The sequence below is a fragment of the Sitophilus oryzae genome, unplaced genomic scaffold, assembly GCF_002938485.1.
Source record: "Sitophilus oryzae breed Bouriz unplaced genomic scaffold, Soryzae_2.0 scaffold_41_pilon_pilon, whole genome shotgun sequence".
In the NCBI taxonomy this organism is placed as follows: Eukaryota; Metazoa; Arthropoda; class Insecta; order Coleoptera; family Curculionidae; genus Sitophilus; species Sitophilus oryzae.
The window spans coordinates 2,622,362-2,640,664 of NW_022146996.1; the positions used below are offsets into that span (position 1 = coordinate 2,622,362).

Here is an 18,303-nt window from a genome sequence, read left to right on the forward strand (position 1 = left end):
ATCTACAGATGCATGAACAATAGACTTATTTTTATTAGATTGTAATAAAAAAGCCCCCTTTTATTTTTCTTTTAGAGACTATTGCTTCTTTCATTATAATATTTGCATTGTTAAAATCTATTCTGTGCCCTGTGTCCCATGAATGCTGACAAATCTTAGATTTGTGAAAGTCGCCCTTTCTTAAATAATCTTTTAAGGGTTTAAATGTTTTACCAATATAAAATTTATCACATTCACCTGGTATTTTGTATATTACATTTTTTGTTTGTTGTTCATTGTTCATTGGTTTGGTGTGTGTTAAAATGGATCTATGTGTATTTTGTGTTTTGAAAGATGTTCGTATGTTATATATTTTCCTGTCCTTCTTATTTAAAAAGAAAAAAAAAGAAGAAGCTAAAATAAGTAATATATAAATAAAAAGGATAAGAAAACAATATAACATACGAACATCTTTCAAAATACAAAATACACATTTGAATACACACTAAACCAATGAACACTGAACGACAAATAAAAAATGTAATATCTAAACATCTAGACCCTTAAATGTTCGAATTAAAGAAGATATAGATTATTTAAGAAAGGGCGACTATCAAAAATCTAAGATTTGTCAGCATTCATGGAACACAAGCCACAAAATAGATTTTAACAATGCAAAAATTATAATGAAAGAAGCAATAGTCGCTAAAAAAAAGAGAGGCTTTTTTAATTTGTTTTTATACAATCTAATAAAATAAATGTATTGTTCATGCATCTGTAGATGTTAGTAATGTATGGCAATTGCTACTTTGATTTTAAAGAACATAACATAAATAAACCTAACATACGTAAAAATTAAAAATAATCATAGAGAAAGTTTGAAGCTTTTTGGTTTTATCTTATTAAGTACTTGTTCTCAGGTAGTAATTGTTAATTTTGAAGTTTAACTTGATATAATGTCATTTTAACAGAACGCCAACGGTTTTTGTAGACATCTTTTTTGGTTTGGTTTGGTAAAAAACTAAAGTGTTCTCGAATAGTTGCATTTAGATATTTTAAATATATTTTTTTTCTTTGTATTTTTTTGCTTCCGACGATGGAAAGAGATATATTTTCCGAAACGTTAAGCATTTTTTTTCCATTAGGCAAATTTGTTTATTAGTAAACCACTGCAGACAATTAGTCTCGGTTGGATTAACGCAGCAGTTTTAAAAAAAATAACAATTTTATTTTGTAGATTTTCTTATGCTGGTAGAAATACACTCGCCGAGGCGACCCGAGGCGCGACAAAAAAGGACGGTCCTAGCCAATAACAATGTATATATTGTTAATTTTTTTGTCGCGCCTCGGGTCGCCTCGGCGAGTGTGTTCTTCCAGCATTATGGCGCGTTCTCACGACTCGTGTACTTGGCAAGTATTTTTTTATTGGCCTACAGCGTCTGACGGGAGTGCGGTATAGTTCTTATAATAAATATCTTTCTGTATAGATGCCCGACGCACCGTGTATACCCTATATACCCATTGCAAATGTCTGTCAATTACACGAGTCGTGAGAATGCGCCTTTGCAGTAGCGAAATCCCCATAGAACTTTTTTTGGAGAGATAAATTATAAACTAATCTATAATTTCTTTAATTGCCACAAAAAAGTGTTAAGCAAACGAACGACACTAGATATTTTCACAACACACGTTTCAAACGTTCACTATGTTAAAGTAAAATGTTAAGCATCGCTGCTGGAGTTAATGTCTTGGTTAGCGGAGAACGCAATAACGCTAGGCGCGGACACGCTAGGAACTACGGCAAAGCGGTTATTGTCTTTAGAGCTGTTATTGTTATTGTTAAGCTGCAGTCTTCGAATCATATCGCCCGCGGGCATCGAATTGCTGGGCCTTAAAACTGGCAAGCCGCCGGCCACCGGTTGTCTGTTGACCGTTTTCTGGAGAGCGCTGGCCGACTTCCGGAACATGTCAAAGTCAACGTCGAAGTCGGCGGGGTTAGGTATGTTTCGTAGCGCGTCCAACGTCAAACCGGGATTGCTCCTACCGTGATAGATCCGAGGCATCTCGCACTGTTCGCATTTGTCCAGGTCGGGATGGTTTAGGAATGTGCAAACGGAACAGTTCCATTTGGGGTCTTCCACTTCCTGGAAGGGTAGGGCCGGCGCTTGGTACAACAGTCGGTTGGGCGGTGGCCGTCGGGGCGGCGGGCGCCGTGAAAATTGGGGGGAGGGGGGGAGCGTCAGCAGTGGACCCGTTGGTCCCGTGTAGATGTTGTTGTAAAACTCTACAAAAAAAAACAAATTTAATTACACTCAGATGCAAAAAAAAACGCAAAGGAGAAATTTTTGGTCAAATTTAAACTGTTATATTTTTGTTAGTTTTAGCCCTATTTTCATGATTTTTTAGAAAACTGTATATAATTATATCAACTTTAATTTGCAAACTAAGTTTTTTTATTAACTTTAGTATTTGGCATATTATACAGGGTTAATCGGGAGGGTGTTTTTTACCTTAACTTTAAAACACCCTGTGCAATAAGATTGTGTGTAAATTTTCCTAATTTAAAATTTTACGGTCAGAGCATTTGAGTCCTGAGCATTTTGTTTTTTGATTCATGTCAATATATGCTTTGGTTAATTTTTAAGAGCATAATGAAATGATCACAATTAATTTGCAATTTTTCCAATTATCATTGCTTTTTGATGTATTTTTTTTAATATGACTAGATGGTTTTGGTGACTATTGTCGTAACGTCATAATATGCTGCATTGGATACTCTATACTAAATTAAAAAAAAAAACGATAAAGACTAACGATACAGTCCTGGTTTTAATAAACATTAATAACGATAACAGAACTAACGATATTAAAGAAAACATCTGTAATACTAAATTATACAAACAAAAAAAATTTTAAAAAATACCCTATTATTTTGTATTGCCTCCCTTGGCTGCTATTACTGCTTGTAGTGAGTGTAGTGTATACGTTCATACTGCCATTGAGCCTGCATATATCATATTGCGTTATGCTTTTCCATTCTTCTTTAAGAATCAGGCGGTTCATTTAATGAAGCTCGTACTGCTTCGCAACCTCTAATTCTCCTGCCAAACACTTCCCAAACGTCAAACATGATGGGCAGTTCATCTATACTAATATATAAAATCCTTAAATGACTGACATACTGATTAATCACGATCCTGCTCAAACCACTCAACGTAAGAAGCTCAATTTTGGCATACAGGTTGATTCTAGGATGTAGAGGTTCGATAAGAACGGATTTTTCAAAATTCCAGTTCCAAGAGGGTGAAACCATCATCATCATCATCATCATTTAGCTAATACCGTCCACTGCTGAACAAAAGCCTCCCTTAACTCTAGCCATTTCCTTCTATTTTGTGCCACTTGAATCCAGTTTCCAGCCACCCTCTTAATGTCATCTGTCCATCGACTAGGAGGTCGTCCTCTGCTTCTATAGGCCTCGTGTCTCGGTCTCCATTCCACAAGTCTCTTTGTCCACCGTCCATCTGTCATCCTAGCCACATGTCCTGCCCAATTCCATTTAAGATGTAAGACAGATATCACCGCATCTCTTACTCCTGTTCGATTTCGTATTGTATGATTGGGTATTTTATCTCTGACTGTAACTCACAACATAGACCTTTCCATTTTCCGTTGCATGACCTGTATTCTATGTATGTTCTTTTTTGTCAAAGTAAGCGTTTCAGCTCCATACGTGAGGACCGGCAAGACACACTGGTTAAAGGTCTTTCTTCTTAAACATATGGGAATATCAGATCTCAGTATATGCCTTAGTTTGCCAAATGCCGCCCACGACAAACCTATTCTTCGTAGAATTTCGTGGGTCTGATTATCCCTTCTAATACCGATCTCATGCCCTAAGTATTTATATATATGCACTTGTTCCAAAGGTATGTTATTAATGTTTAAATTTCCACTTAGTACTAGGTTTGTCATGTATTGTGTCTTTGACAAGTTAATTTTCAAACCGACTTTTTCCGAAGCATCATTCAGCATATCCAGCATATTCTGTGCCTCCTGTATGTTGTCTGTTATTAAAATAATGTCATCTGCAAAACAGAGATGATTTATCAATTTGCCATCGATGTTAATTCCTGTTGAATCCCAGTTTATCATTTTTAGCATACTTTCTAGCACAGCAACGAATAGTTTAGGGGACAGTGTGTCGCCTTGTCTTACCCCTCGATCGATATTGAATTTATCTGTGCATTGATTTGTCGATATTCTGACGTTTGCCGTGGCATTATCATATATATGTCTTATGATTGAGGAGTATCGATGATCGATGCGACTCTCACTTAGTGTCTCTAGAAGCTTCCGCTGGTCTACCGAATCGAAGGCCTTCTCGAAATCCACGAAGACAAGCATTAGTGGTCTATTATACTCAATGCATTTCTCGATAAGGACCTTGACTGTTAGAAGATGGTCATTTGTTCCGTAACCTGATCGGAAACCTGCTTGTTCGCTCGAAAGAAAAAAGTCTATTTTATTTGTCAAACGCTTGGTGAGTATTTTAGTAAATAATTTGTATACGTGGCTAAGAAGGCTGATGGGCCTATAGTTTTTAAGGTCTGTAACGTCACCTTTCTTGTGTACAATAATGATGGTTGCGTTGTTCCACTGTGATGGGGTTATTTCTTCTTCAATGCATTTATTAAATAGGACATTTAAAGCTTTGATGATTTCTGGTCCTCCTTCTTGGATTGACTCTATTACCAGTCGCCGGCAGCTCTATTGTTTTTCATATCTCTAAGGGCACTGATAATTTCTTCCTCGGTTATTTCTGGAATTTCTTCCGACCCCTGATTTATTACCTTTCGGATGTCGGTTCTGATCCCCTGCTGTTTTGATGTGTAAAGTTCTTGATAGAAAAGTTTAATAAAAATCAAAGTTTGAAGATATTGAGAAATAGTACAATGGGAAGAAAAGAAATACAAAAGATCAAGGATATGCAGGCAACATAGTAACACACAAACAGGAAATCCTACACTCTATTAAACTTTTCTATCAAGAACTTTACACATCAAAATAGCAGGGGATCAGAACCGACATCCGGGTGAAACCACCCCTCAAATATTACAATATTTTTTATTGAAAAAACGGTCAAGTTTCCGAAAAAACGCTTAAACACGTATATTTTATTTTGTTTTTTTACATATTTTAAGATTTTTTAAAAATGTATACAGGGTGTTTCGAAAAATCTGGTCATTGATTAATCACGATCCTGCTTAAAGCGCTTGACGTAAAAAGCTGATTTTTGGAAAACAGATTGACTTTAGGGTGTAGAGGTTCGATAAAAAGAGATTTTTCGAAACTCAAATTCTAAGGGGGTGAAACTATCCCTCAAATATTAAAATATTTTTTATTTAAAAATCGGTGAGTTTTTCGGAAAAACTCTTAAACACGTATATTTTATTTTGTTGTTTTACATATTTTAAGATTTTTTATAAATTTATACAGGGTGTTTCATAAAATATGACCATTGAGTAATCACGATTCTGCTTAAACTGCTTGACGTTTAAAGCTGATTTTTGGCAAACGGATTGACTGTGGGATGTAGAGGTTCGATAAGGAGGGGTTTCTCAAATCTCAAATTCCAAGAGGGTGAAAACGCCCCTCAAATAGTAGAATATTTGTCATTTAAAAAACAGTTAGTCTTTCGGGAAAACGCTTGGACAAGCATAATTTATTTGGTTTTTTACATATTTTGAATTTTTTTATAAAATCATACAGGGTGTTCCAAAAAGTTGGGTAATTTCTTAACCACGATTCTGCTTAAACTGCTTGACGTAAAAAGCTTATTTTTGGCAAACGGATTTTTCGAAAGTCAAATTCCAACGAGACGAAACTACCCCCCAAATATTACCAAGCTATATAATAATATCGCCATATTGTTTTTTCTCATGCTGACATAAATGTGAGAAAATTTTATCCAGTTTGTATGTCAATGGAAATTCTTGCTTTGCTTTATCATCACCATTACAAATGATTAATTCGAACGAAGTCGCTGGTACACGCTAGTAGTAGTATATAGTTCACAATAATCACCAAAGACGCCTTGTCATATTGAAAAATAACTTTAAAAAGAAATGATAATTGAAAAAATTGCAGATTGTTGGAGGCTCTTAAAAATTAGCCAAGGCATGTATTGACATGATCTAAAAACAGAATGCTCAGGAGACATGGTTCTGACGGTAAAATTATATTTTAGGAAAATTACACACGAAATTATTGCACAGGGTGTTCTAAAGTTAGGGTAAAAAAACAACCCCTCCATTAACCCTGGATAATATGTCAATAGTAACAGTTGAAAAGAGCGTTGCTCTCTTAATTAAATACGTCTTGTTGATTTGCACTTAATGCAATCCATTAAAAAATTCTGAGAAACTTCAAAATATTCTTTCCAATATGAGTCCAAATATCTTGAACCCTGAATTGTTAAATTAACTACATATTGAAACTATAATATATAAAACATATTAAGTTTAAAATTATAATTCAAATTTGTTCAACATATTCATATCAGTCCGCAACTAATTTTAAAGCTATACACCGCGCGCAACATTTTGTATTTGTTGAAAAACTTTCAGTAGCAAAAAGAGCGTTGAAAAACTTATTACCTCTGTTTTTTCGGATAAAAATAACCATTCTAATGTCGGTGTACTTAATAATTGTTGTTTTTATGTGAGATTTTTAACGTGGGTGGGCTTGAATTACATACTAGAGGTAGAGTTGGTTATGTGAAAACACGCATACTATACTTTTTAGGTTTCACACTTTTGTCAATATTTTTACATCAATGCATCGGATATCTAAAACACCCTCTACACTATGCCCGAAATGTTTTACGAAATATTTCTGGAAATATTTGGTGAAACATTTTGAGAAGCATTTCTCGAAATACTTTAGAAAATAAACTCAATGCTTTCTTTAGTTGTCGGGAATCTTGGCTTGTCTCAGTCGCAAACTCCGAAACAGATCGAAATCGACCGAGACCAGCCGTAATTGGTTGTTTGTTTTTTATTGTTATTGGAATTGTTTGGGGAAATGTTTCGACATCAGTTTTGACAAAACTTATAACACAATCAATCAATTCAATTATACAGAGTGGTCCGAACTGTATTCCGGAAACTTCGGCAGCATGTTCTGCAGTTACAAATAAGTAAAAAGTTCGTATAAATGTATGACCTAAAAGGCTTAGTTTCGGAGATACAGGGTGTAGAAGTTTCATTTTTATTTCGATTTCACGCTACCTACATGTGTTTTAACTGTTTAGAAGAATAATAACTTTTCGTCCGTACCAGTATAAAACTACTGGGTAAAAAATTTACATTTCCGTGATTTTTTACTTAAAAAATGGCTCTTAGTTAAAACCGCCACGAACAACCGTTCTCAAGATCTTTAGAACGGAAATAGTCAATACATGTCATGATTGACAAAAAAGTAACATGTTGACTAGATAGTTATTTGACTGAAATGATAAATTTGGGAACTTTTAATTTTTAAATTAATTATACATTTTTCTCCGAAAAAATGATGAAAAAACAGTTTCTGTGGAACTTTTGGCACAAAAATATTTCAAACTGTTTAGTCAACATCTTAATAGTAGATTATTTTCTTTTATCTATGGTCAACATGTTTAATGTATGTCAATGACGACAGGTATTGATAATTTCGAATCCAAATATCCCGAGAAACGTAAAAAATTACGTAAAAAACGTCGTAAATGTATATTTTTTACTCAGTAGTTTTATAAAGGTACGGACGAAAAGTTATTATTCTTCAAATCAGTTAAAAATATGTAAGTGGCGCCCTCTACAAGTAGGAGTTATATTGACATCAAAATTAAATTTCTCATGTCAAAAAACTCCCAGACACCAATTTTCATCCAAATATTGACGTTATTTCAGAATTTTTTTGGATAAAATCGAAGTAAAAACGAAACCTCTATACCCTGTATATCCGAAATTAAGCATTTTAGGAGATACATTTATACGAACTTTTTTTACTTATTTTTATCTGAAAAATATGTTGCCGAAGTTTCCGGAATACAGTTCGGACCACCCTGTATATCATAAATAATTATACCTAATAACCTCATAGTCTCCGATAAATAATTAAGTGTTATAGAGATTCCGAATGATTTAAAGAAGTTACCAATAAAAATATTCAGACGCACCTTTTCCACTTTTAATTAAATATTGTCTATTTATACATGAGCAGCGGTAATAACATTGGATCATTTTTATTTCTAAATATAAACAATATGAATATTTTATACCGTATATTTACGCTAAAATGATGTGTACAGGGTGGGTCAAATTCGACGCTTTTAAATGGAAACACCCTTTTCTATAGGAGATAGACGAAAACTAATCGGTGTCTGGAGCCCAATTTTCATCAAAAACATGATGGTGAAAACCGCACGTCAATATCTGTTACCGTTTCGGAGTTACGGGGTGTTTTTCAAAAATGTGCATTTTTAACAAATCGCTGTAACTTTTTTGCTATGGAAAATTTTGTATTTCTATGAAAACATTTCCAAAGCACTTTTTTACGTAGAATTTAATGGTTTAAGTATAATTTTTTTAAAATTAATAATTTAAGAGTTATCAACAGAAAACTTGATTTTTTATTTGGGACACCCTTTATATTTTTAATTAACTGAAAAGAATTTAAAATTACCTTTCCAAAAATATAGCACACTTGATATTTTGTTATAATCCCCTTCGAAATACAGAATGTTTAAAAGTTCGCCACTTAACTAGTAGGCTTTGGACTCCTTATTGATTATATGCCCTTAATGGAACTCGAAAACATATTTTTCCAGCAAGACGACGCACCGCCTCTGAACGCTGAAGTTATCAGCAAATTTTTGCAGCCAATTTCAAAAATAATTGAATAGCTAACCAAGATCCCAGTCGTTGGCCGTCGAGGCCGCCTGACTTAGTGCCCATGGATTTAATCCTTTAGATATATTTGCAAAAAGGTTCCTTATTCTTCCGTATAATCTAGACAAGAATTAGCAATACTTAGCAGTTATAAGAGTCTTCTTATACCATACCGTCTTCTGTATGTCCATAACAGAAGACGGTCGATATGTCGAACACCTGTAGCAAAATCTCATGTTTTGGTTTGCTATTTATTTTTATTGTTATCAGATATAGTTTAAATGTGTTGATGTTGGTTAAATATATTTTAAATTGTTATAAAATTCTGCATCTCTCATAGCAAATATTTTTTTCGTTTTAATTGATGCTCACAGCTAGATTTTTTTTTGCATTACAGCCGGTGCCGTTCAAAGCCTACTTATTTAAAGCGGGCGAATTTTTATATACTCTATATCTCGAAGAGAAATCGAGCAAAATATCAAGTGTGTTATATTTTTGGAAAGGTATTTTTAAATTTTTTTCAGTTAATTAAAAATATACGGGGTGTCCTATATAAAAAATCAAATTTTCTGTTGATAATTTTTAAATTATTAATTTTAAAAAAATTATACTTAAACTATTAAATTCTACGTAAAAAGGTGCTTTGGAAATGTTTATAAAAATACAAAATTTTCCATAGCAAAAAAGTTACAGCGATTTGTTAAAAATGCATATTTTTGAAAAACACCCCGTAAATCCAAAACGGTAACAGATATCGATATGCGGTTTTCACGATCATGTATTTGATAAAAATTGAGCTCCAGACACCGATATTAGTTTTTGTCTATCTCCTCTAGAAAAGGGTGTTTCCATTTAAAAGCGTTGAATTTGACCCACCCTGTACATTCAGTGATGTGTTTGTTGATTCACTTTCTATAGATATTTAATTATTTATTTATTTTCTATTTCATTAGTTTTATTTTATTTATGTAAACCAAAACAGATTTAAAATACTTTTTCGCTAAGTATATGGTGATATGGTCATACACGGTGGCGCTTTTCAAACGCCGCGGAGGCCCCAAGGAGAACGACAGTTTGTATTAAAATGAAATTTTGTGAGCATATGCAGGTTAAAATTTCTCAGAAATTTGCCGAAAATGCAAACTTATCCTACATCAGAGAGAACTGGATATGATTCTATTAGTTGGCGAATGAAGTGTGCATTCACCAATTAATAGAATACTTAAATGCTCCTGATATCGTTTTTTTTATGGGGATATGTTAAAGACAGTGTTTAAAAAACTCGACCAACTATTGTCAACAACATGAGAGAAATTATTGTAGCTGCTTTTCGAAGTAGAACTCCACATATGCCTTTGAAAATGAAAAGATCCTTTTGAAAAGACAATCAGTTTATTCAGTTAACAGGAAAGGAAACATTTTGAGCATTTGATTTCAACTAGCTAATTTTATAATAGGTTTATATCTTGTTTTAATTGTGTAATAATTGAAATATGTTTTAAACGTGTATCTTTTTCTTAGCGTTGAGTATTTTACTCTACAATCTTGAATTTTTGTTAAATTAACAAAAAGGTACATAGCCACCTAGATTTTTTCAAATAATAAAGATCACTGCCGCAAAATCATACAAATTAAAATATCTAGGAAAATTTTTGTCTGAGGGGTAGGCAACCTTAATAATATTTTGAAGATATATAAATTCCTCATTGAACACCGGAATAATATACTGGGTGTTCCATTTAAAATAAATGAGTAACTTGCTTTTAAAAGTGACTAATGTTCCATATTAATTTTGTCTCATCCTGTATAACTTTTCTGGTCAAATTTCAATTTGGTTTAACATACAATGGTTACTGTAATTAAATATCAGGCTAGACAAGGTCAACTAAAATTTAGGTAGCTATTATCGAAATTTAAAATATACTCATCGTTTTCACAAAATTTGAAATATGTAACTAACTAATGATTTTAGGTATATGTTTCTTTAATAAAACTCCCCTTTATTTTGTTCCTAGAATCCGAAAATCAATTAATATATAGGGTGTTCCATTAGAAAAAACAACTTTGATGTGTAACTTTTTTTGGGGACACCTTGTATAATTCTATATATTTTTAAAAAATGCTTTCAGATAACCTACATAAGCTGCCAAAATTTCATTTCGATATGAACTACCGTTCTCTTTGGAGCTTCCGCGGCGTATGACCCTGTATATCACAGGCATATACGTTAAAAATAATATTTGACTTCGAGGTACGTATACTATGTCTATTGTTGAAATTCATAACAATTTACAGCCAACAGATATCTTACATATGCCATACGATCAAAAAGTGTAATGATCAAGCATGCTTTATTTGATTACAGATAAATAATTCTTATGGGAAATTACATATATTTTTTTAAATGGTATAGTCAAAGTATACTTTGATCTTACTGTATTTGATTGTTAATCAGATAATTTTAAAGTCTGTATAATTAATGGTGATAAGATTTGAATATGTCTTCAGTTTCTGTGGGTAAAAGTAAATATTTAATGATAGTTAAAGTTGAGAAATATCAAAACTTACCTTTGTCAGCAAATAATTCAGCTAATTGTTCACATTGAACTGTCATGTGTTTAATTTCTAGTTTTAATTGCTTTTCCAATTCTTCCTCGGTTTTTCTTCGTGCAACCTAAGGAGAAATTTAAAAAAATATTGTTAATGTACGTATTGTAGTATCAAAATTGTTGAGGGAGAATTCAGTCCAAGCCAGTGATGCCAATCCGTTGGAAATTTCCCGATTCGTGGGAAATTTCGAGATCCAGAGGGAAAAGGGAAATTTTAATCCACAACTGGGAAATTAAAAAGTTGAATAGTTATCGTATGCAGCAAACTGAGGAATAAATTGAACCTCTTGAGCCCTTTTTAAATTTGAAATCTCCGTATTTAATGTTTTACCCCACGTCATTGTGAAGTTTTAAAGCTCATCAATATTGTAACGATGAATAGATTAAATGTTAAAAAAACAGAGCCGGACTTGAAATTAGTTTAAATAAATTGTGTTCAAATGTCCGAAACAAAAAAAAAATAAAATGTGGCATATTATTGTACTCAGGAGACCGAGTGCTTTCAAAACCTGAAATAAAAAATGCAGGTTCGTATTTAAACAGTTAAGCCGGTATCTCATGAATTATCTAAGCCGGTATCTCATATTATATTATTATTATGAAAGTGTGCAGTTAGTTTTTTGATTTTCTGAAAAGTAACGACAGGAAAAAAGTAAATTGATTTTCAAAAAAATCCGTTTTTTCCAAAAAACTTGGCAATCTTTGAAATTTTTAAATCTGTAAAAAATGCGCAACTTTGCCCCAATTTAACCATGTTCGTATCTATTACGTTAGAGACACCAGTGCTCATTCCTCGAATTTGTGGAAGCCTGTATGTACAGGGTGGGTCAAATTCGACGCTTTTAAAGGGAAACACCATTTTCTATGGGAGATAGACGAAAACTAATATCGGTGTCTGGAGCTCAGTTTTTGTCAAAAACATGATGGTGAAAACCGCATATCGATATCTGTTACCGTTTCGGAGTTACGGGGTGTTTTTCAAAAATATGCACTTTTAACAAATCGCTGTAACTTTTTTGCTATGGAAAGTTTTGTATTTTTATGAAAACATTTCCAAAGCACCTTTTTACGTAGAATTTAATAGTTTAAGTATATTTTTTTAAAATTAATAATTTAAGAATTATCAACAGAAAATTTGATCTTTTATATGGGACACCCTGTATATTTTTAATTTATTGCAAAGAATTTAAAATTACCTTTCCAAAAATATAACACACTTGATATTTTGCTCGATTCCTCTTTGAGATATAGAGTATATAAAAATTCACCCGCTTTAAATGAGTAGGCTTTGAACGGCACCGGCTGTAATGCAAAAAAATCTAGCTGTGAGCATCAATTAAAACGAAAATAATATTTGCTATGAGAGATGCAGAATTGTATAACTATTTAAAATATATTTAACCAACATCAACACACATTTAAACCATATCTAATAACAATAAAAATAAATAGGAAACCAAGACATGAGATTTTGCTACAGGTGTTCGACATATCGACCATTTTCTATTATGGACAGACGGGGCAATTTTTGAACATTTCTCGCAGAATTCATTAACTCAGTGGGGGTGAAAGATATCTTCTCATAACTGCTAAGTATTTCTAATTCTTGTCTAGATTATATATCCATAGATTATATATCCTTGTCGCAAATATATCCATAGGATTAGATTCATGGGCACTAAGTCAGGCGGCCTCGACGGCCAACGGCTGGAATCTTGGTTAGCTATTCAATTATTCTTGAAATTGGATGCAAAAATTTGCTGATAACTTCAAAGTTTAGAGGCGGTGCGTCGTCTTGCTGGAAAAATATGTTTTCGAGTTCCATTAAGGGCATATCATCAATAAGGGCCTTAAAAAGCCTACTAGTGGCGAACTTTTAAAAATTCTGTATTTCGAAGGGGATTATAACAAAATATCAAGTGTGCTTTATTTTTGGAAAGGTAATTTTAAATTCTTTTCAGTTAATTAAAAATATAGAGGGTGTCCCAAATAAAAAATCAATTTTTCTGTTGATAACTCTTAAATTATTAATTTTAAAAAAATTATACTTAAACCATTAAATTCTACGTAAAAAGGCGCTTTGGAAATGTTTTCATAGAAATACAACATTTTCCATAGCAAAAAAGTTACAGCGATTTGTTAAAAATGCACATTTTTGAAAAACACCCCGTAACTCCGAAACGGTAATAGATATTGATGTGCGGTTTTCACCATCATGTTTTTGATGAAAATTGAGCTCCAGACACCGATATTAGTCTTAGTCTATCTAATATAGAAAAGGGTGTTTCCATTTAAAAGCGTCGAATTTGACCCACCCTGTACACATTTGGACGTGATTCCCACTTACGAATATTTTGACCGTAGAAAATTTTAAATAAACCTTTAGTATTAATTTTTTTGCTGCTCAGGACTTTTATTTTTAATATAAGAAATAGTGGATAGTCAACGTCCAAACGCTTTCTAGCAATACAATTTTTGTGTGCTTTTAAAAAAAAATGACAATGTATTAACCTTACCTGCAACGTATTTTGTTCCAATTCATTTACTTCTTGTCTAAGTATCACTAATTTTGCATTTGCTGTTGTCAGTTCTATTCGCATTCTATCTATCCGAGCTTGTTGTTTAAATAACGTTGGAGCTAGAACAGAATAAATAACTATATAATATTGCTTTGTAAAACAAGTAAAAGTATTTAAAGTTATGTCTCCTTTTTGCTGCTAAGGCTAATCTGGACGGGGCCTACTTCGTTTACGCGGAATCCAAACTGTGGTCCCCGGCCATATCATTATCAATGGCCTACGGACTTGGCGAGTTTAAAAATCGACTCTTAATCACGATAGAGATATTAGAGGTAGACAAAGATTGAATGAGTCGTTCATCTGAAGGAGTATTAAAAATGAATCGTGAGATTCGATTCACTGCAAGAATATAGAATACGGTTCGTTCAATTTTTTTTGTATGTTTTTTATATTCTTTTTTTTAAGCTTTGTCAACAAAATTGTAAAATTTTTTATGACAATAAAGCAATTTCTTTCTTTCTTTCTTTCAATTGAATCGTAGCCAGCACGGATCCATAAGATTTGAACGATGAGCCGTAAAAAAGAATCGTGAGAATTGAATCGGATCACAATGCGATCGTTCGTTCAAAGAATCGTGAGAGTTGATTCATTGCTTACAATAAGGTTCGTTCAATTGAATCGTGGCCAGCACGAATCCATAAGATTTGAACAATGAGCCTTAAAAAAGAATCGTGAGAATTGAATCGGATCACAATGCGATCGTTCGTTTCAACGGCGCTGCGCGGCGGTGATATAGGCATAGAGACAGGCACCAATATTTAGACTTGAACAAAAGCCCTAAACAAACATCATGGGCATAAAATGCAAACGATAAGAAAGTTATTTACAAGAAAAAAACTTACTTATACTGTGCTTAGTATGGGCAACGGCCCAGCTACGTCGAAACACCGGTTCCCATTAGAACACCGAAGTTAAGCGACGTAAGGCGATGCTAGTGGATGGACGGGTGACCGGTTCGAAACTTTGCATCGTGCTGTTGTCCAAAAAGGGAAAAGTGTAAAATCTATTGATACACACTGCTCATTCACGCCGGTTCAAGGCCGGATGAGATCGGATATCTCGTGAGTAAGAGTTAATTTAGACACTTCCTAAGTCGGTAGGCCATTGACCATGATATGGCCGAGGACCGCGGTTCGGATTCCGCGTAAACAAGTAGGTCCCGTCCAGTTTAGCCATTGCATCAGAAAGGAGACGTTAACTTGAACCTCACACTGTGCTTAGTACAGGAGTATCTGTAAGGTTAATATTATTACGTTAATATTTTTGTTAAAATAATATTACCGGCTATAAACCATTAAATGTCGGACTAAAACACATAAATAAATATTGTTGGCCTCTGCTCAATATGGTAAAAAACGGCGTCAGCGATAGTTATAAAATGAAGATCGCTGTCATTTTATATGTAAAATTATATAGGAATATGGGAATGCCATCGATGTTCCGATGTTTCGATGTTCCGTCATCGATGTTCCAAGCCTACTGGACGCCATTTTTTTTTCGATCATGCGGTATTATATATTATTTATTATGATTATTAAATCAGAATTAAAATATGGCTCTAAAAATATTAAATTGGTATTAAGAAGTTTTTAATAAATAGTATATATGAATTGGATTGAAAATTTAATATTATTGGTAAAATAATCAATCCTATTACGCCAGTATTGTAATTGTTGTTGGTAAACTATCAATAATCTGTTGAAAAACAAATGAAAGAACTGTATATTTCTTTTTCTGACCCCTTAAGTAATTGTCCGACCAAATTATTGCCGATAGTGCCAGTTACAATTTTTGTTTTTATGAAAGGTAAATTGTGCATGTGGCTCGTTCAAATGAACGAATCGTAGGAGCCGATTCAATATGAGAAATTGAATCGTGTGATTCGATTCACTAAAAAGAATCGTAATGCCCATCACTACGAGATATCCCAATCTCATACGCCCTCGAACAGGCGCGGCGCGGCGCTGCGTGAATGAGCAGTGTGAGTCAATAGATTTTACACTCATGCCATGGAACAAGAGCACGACAGACTTTCCAGACGATCACCCATCCATCCACTCGCTTCATCTAACGTCGCTTAACTTCGGTAATCTATCGGGAACCGTTAACCTTATTGTTTTGTGTAATATTATTATTGACTAGACTACTAATATTTTAAATCTATAAAAAAAATCTTACAGGCGTTATTACCTGCAAACATAGTTTTCTACTAATTAATAAGTCGTAAAAGCTTCCATCATTTATTTTTTATGCAATATCTTATTTAAATCAAGCTAAATAATATGAAAATATAACTCTGTTAGCAAATATGTATCAGCTTAAAGAATTACACGCACATCGTAATGACTAGTTGCGGTAAAGATTACAGATTATAACATAAAATTAATATCGCAATTCTAAAATTAAATATGATGATATTCAATCCGTTTGAGTTAATATGTTTATTAAATAATCTATTATTATACCTTATATTATAGATAAGGAAACTAACATTGTTTAATAAGTGGATTTGGTGCAAGCGGGAAGCAATATGATTTTAGTTATAAACACTTTGGGGAGTGACGCTCCAACCGACTCGCATTTTCTGGGTTACCAAGGGAAATGGTGAAATATCAGATGAATATCAGATTGGCAACAACGTCAAATGTCAAAATGTCAGATGATAGTAAAAAAGGAGAATAGCACTATATAGAATCTTTCAAAACCAGTATCAAAAGTATTGGATAAGTAAAAACATTGAATAGCGAATTAAAAAAAAATTGAAGTGAAACTTCTTACTAACAGCTATTAAATTGAAGGATTTCAAGGATATACATATATTTTTCTACGAATGCTTTTTATAAACTTCAAAAAAACTAGTATAAAACTGTCTACCATCGAAGATTCTAGCTTTATAATTTTATAATGTTTTTTTAATTTTTATTAAAAAACAATAATTGTATCACTCGGCCGGATAGCCTGGCAGCTGTGGCCACTAAACCAAAATGCTACTACATCTATATCTCTAACTACCACCCTCTAACTGTTATTAACCAACAATTTGTTTTGTGGTCTGTTTTTGTTTAAATGTTTTGTTCATTATTCATGTTGGGAATTTATTTTTAAATTAATGTGAATCGTTAGGCAAACTCATAGAATCTGTATTTCTTTTGCATAATCAAAATTGTCACTAAATTTTTCATAACCAAATTGTCGCCCTAAATCGCTGTCTTTTTTAGACAGATGCCACTTGTCATTATTCAATTCATTATTCAGTATGCAGATGACACTATGTATGGGTGAGGACCATGGTACAAAGAAAACAAGGTATGATCGATAGCGGCTCCAATTTCGTTAAGTTTGCGCATACCACCTGTGACGTCATGCGTCATACAAAAAAATTTCCATATTGTTCAATTGCCACTAATAAAAAAAGACCTAAAATACGGAAGAATTAGGACATAACCCCAAAAGTTGTGTCAAATCGTCGAGTTTGACATTTGAAAAATTATTTTCACATTTATTGTGTCATCTGTTTGAGAATTTGAAATTGGCGCGCGGAGTTTGCCAACCAATGGTGTCGTTTATCACCAGTGACGTAGTGACCAACCTGCGCAATATCATACCTTGTATTCTTTGTATCATGGGTGAGGACACTGAAACCAACATTGATCTAATAAACGCAACCTTAAGAAACATTTCCACCTGGCTAACGGGTCACGAAATGTCAATCTCTCCAGGGAAGTCATCAGCTATATTTTTCACTAGACGTTCTAGCAGGAACCCCATGAGATCTATTGAATGGAATAATTTGAATATAGAATGGAAGTCTGAAGTCAAGCATCTAGGATTTGTACTGGATCGCAATCTGAAATGGACAAGTCATATAAAATACATATATGTAACAAGGTGCAAAAAGGAATCAATATCATGAGGGCATTACGTAAAACGTGGTGGGGAGCGGATCCCTTAAGCCAGCTAATGATTTATAAGGCAACGGCAAGGTCGCATTTGGATTACGGAAGTTGCCTGTTGAGCTGAGTCAATAAAAAAGATCTAAATCAACTGGATAAGATACAATTTCAGGCCCTAAGGATAGCACTGGGAATGATGCGGCCAACCCCTACTATCATCCTTTTATCTGAAAGTCGAGAATTGCCGTTAGATCTGAGAACAGAGGCCCTGGGAACCAAGCAGGCTTTGAAAGTTTTATCGTATGAAAATCCG

At 33.4% G+C, this 18,303-nt stretch overlaps 1 protein-coding gene across 3 annotated transcripts in view; it reads right to left on the minus strand.

Annotated features, from left to right (window-relative positions):
- LOC115885781 (TGF-beta-activated kinase 1 and MAP3K7-binding protein 2) overlaps nucleotides 1-18,303 on the minus strand; it is a 136,121-nt gene that overhangs the window by 12,921 nt on the left and 104,897 nt on the right. The window contains exons 4-6 of one of the 3 annotated variants that reach the window (XM_030904800.1): nucleotides 14,035-14,156; nucleotides 11,478-11,583; nucleotides 2,024-2,263 (exon numbers count right to left, since the gene is read on the minus strand). In XM_030904800.1, coding sequence (XP_030760660.1) covers nucleotides 2,024-2,263; nucleotides 11,478-11,583; nucleotides 14,035-14,156 — 468 coding nt within the window. Of the gene's footprint in view, nucleotides 1-1,136; nucleotides 2,264-11,477; nucleotides 11,584-14,034; nucleotides 14,157-18,303 lie in introns of those variants that run through there. The other 2 variants (XM_030904799.1, XM_030904798.1) reach the window with 2 other exon arrangements.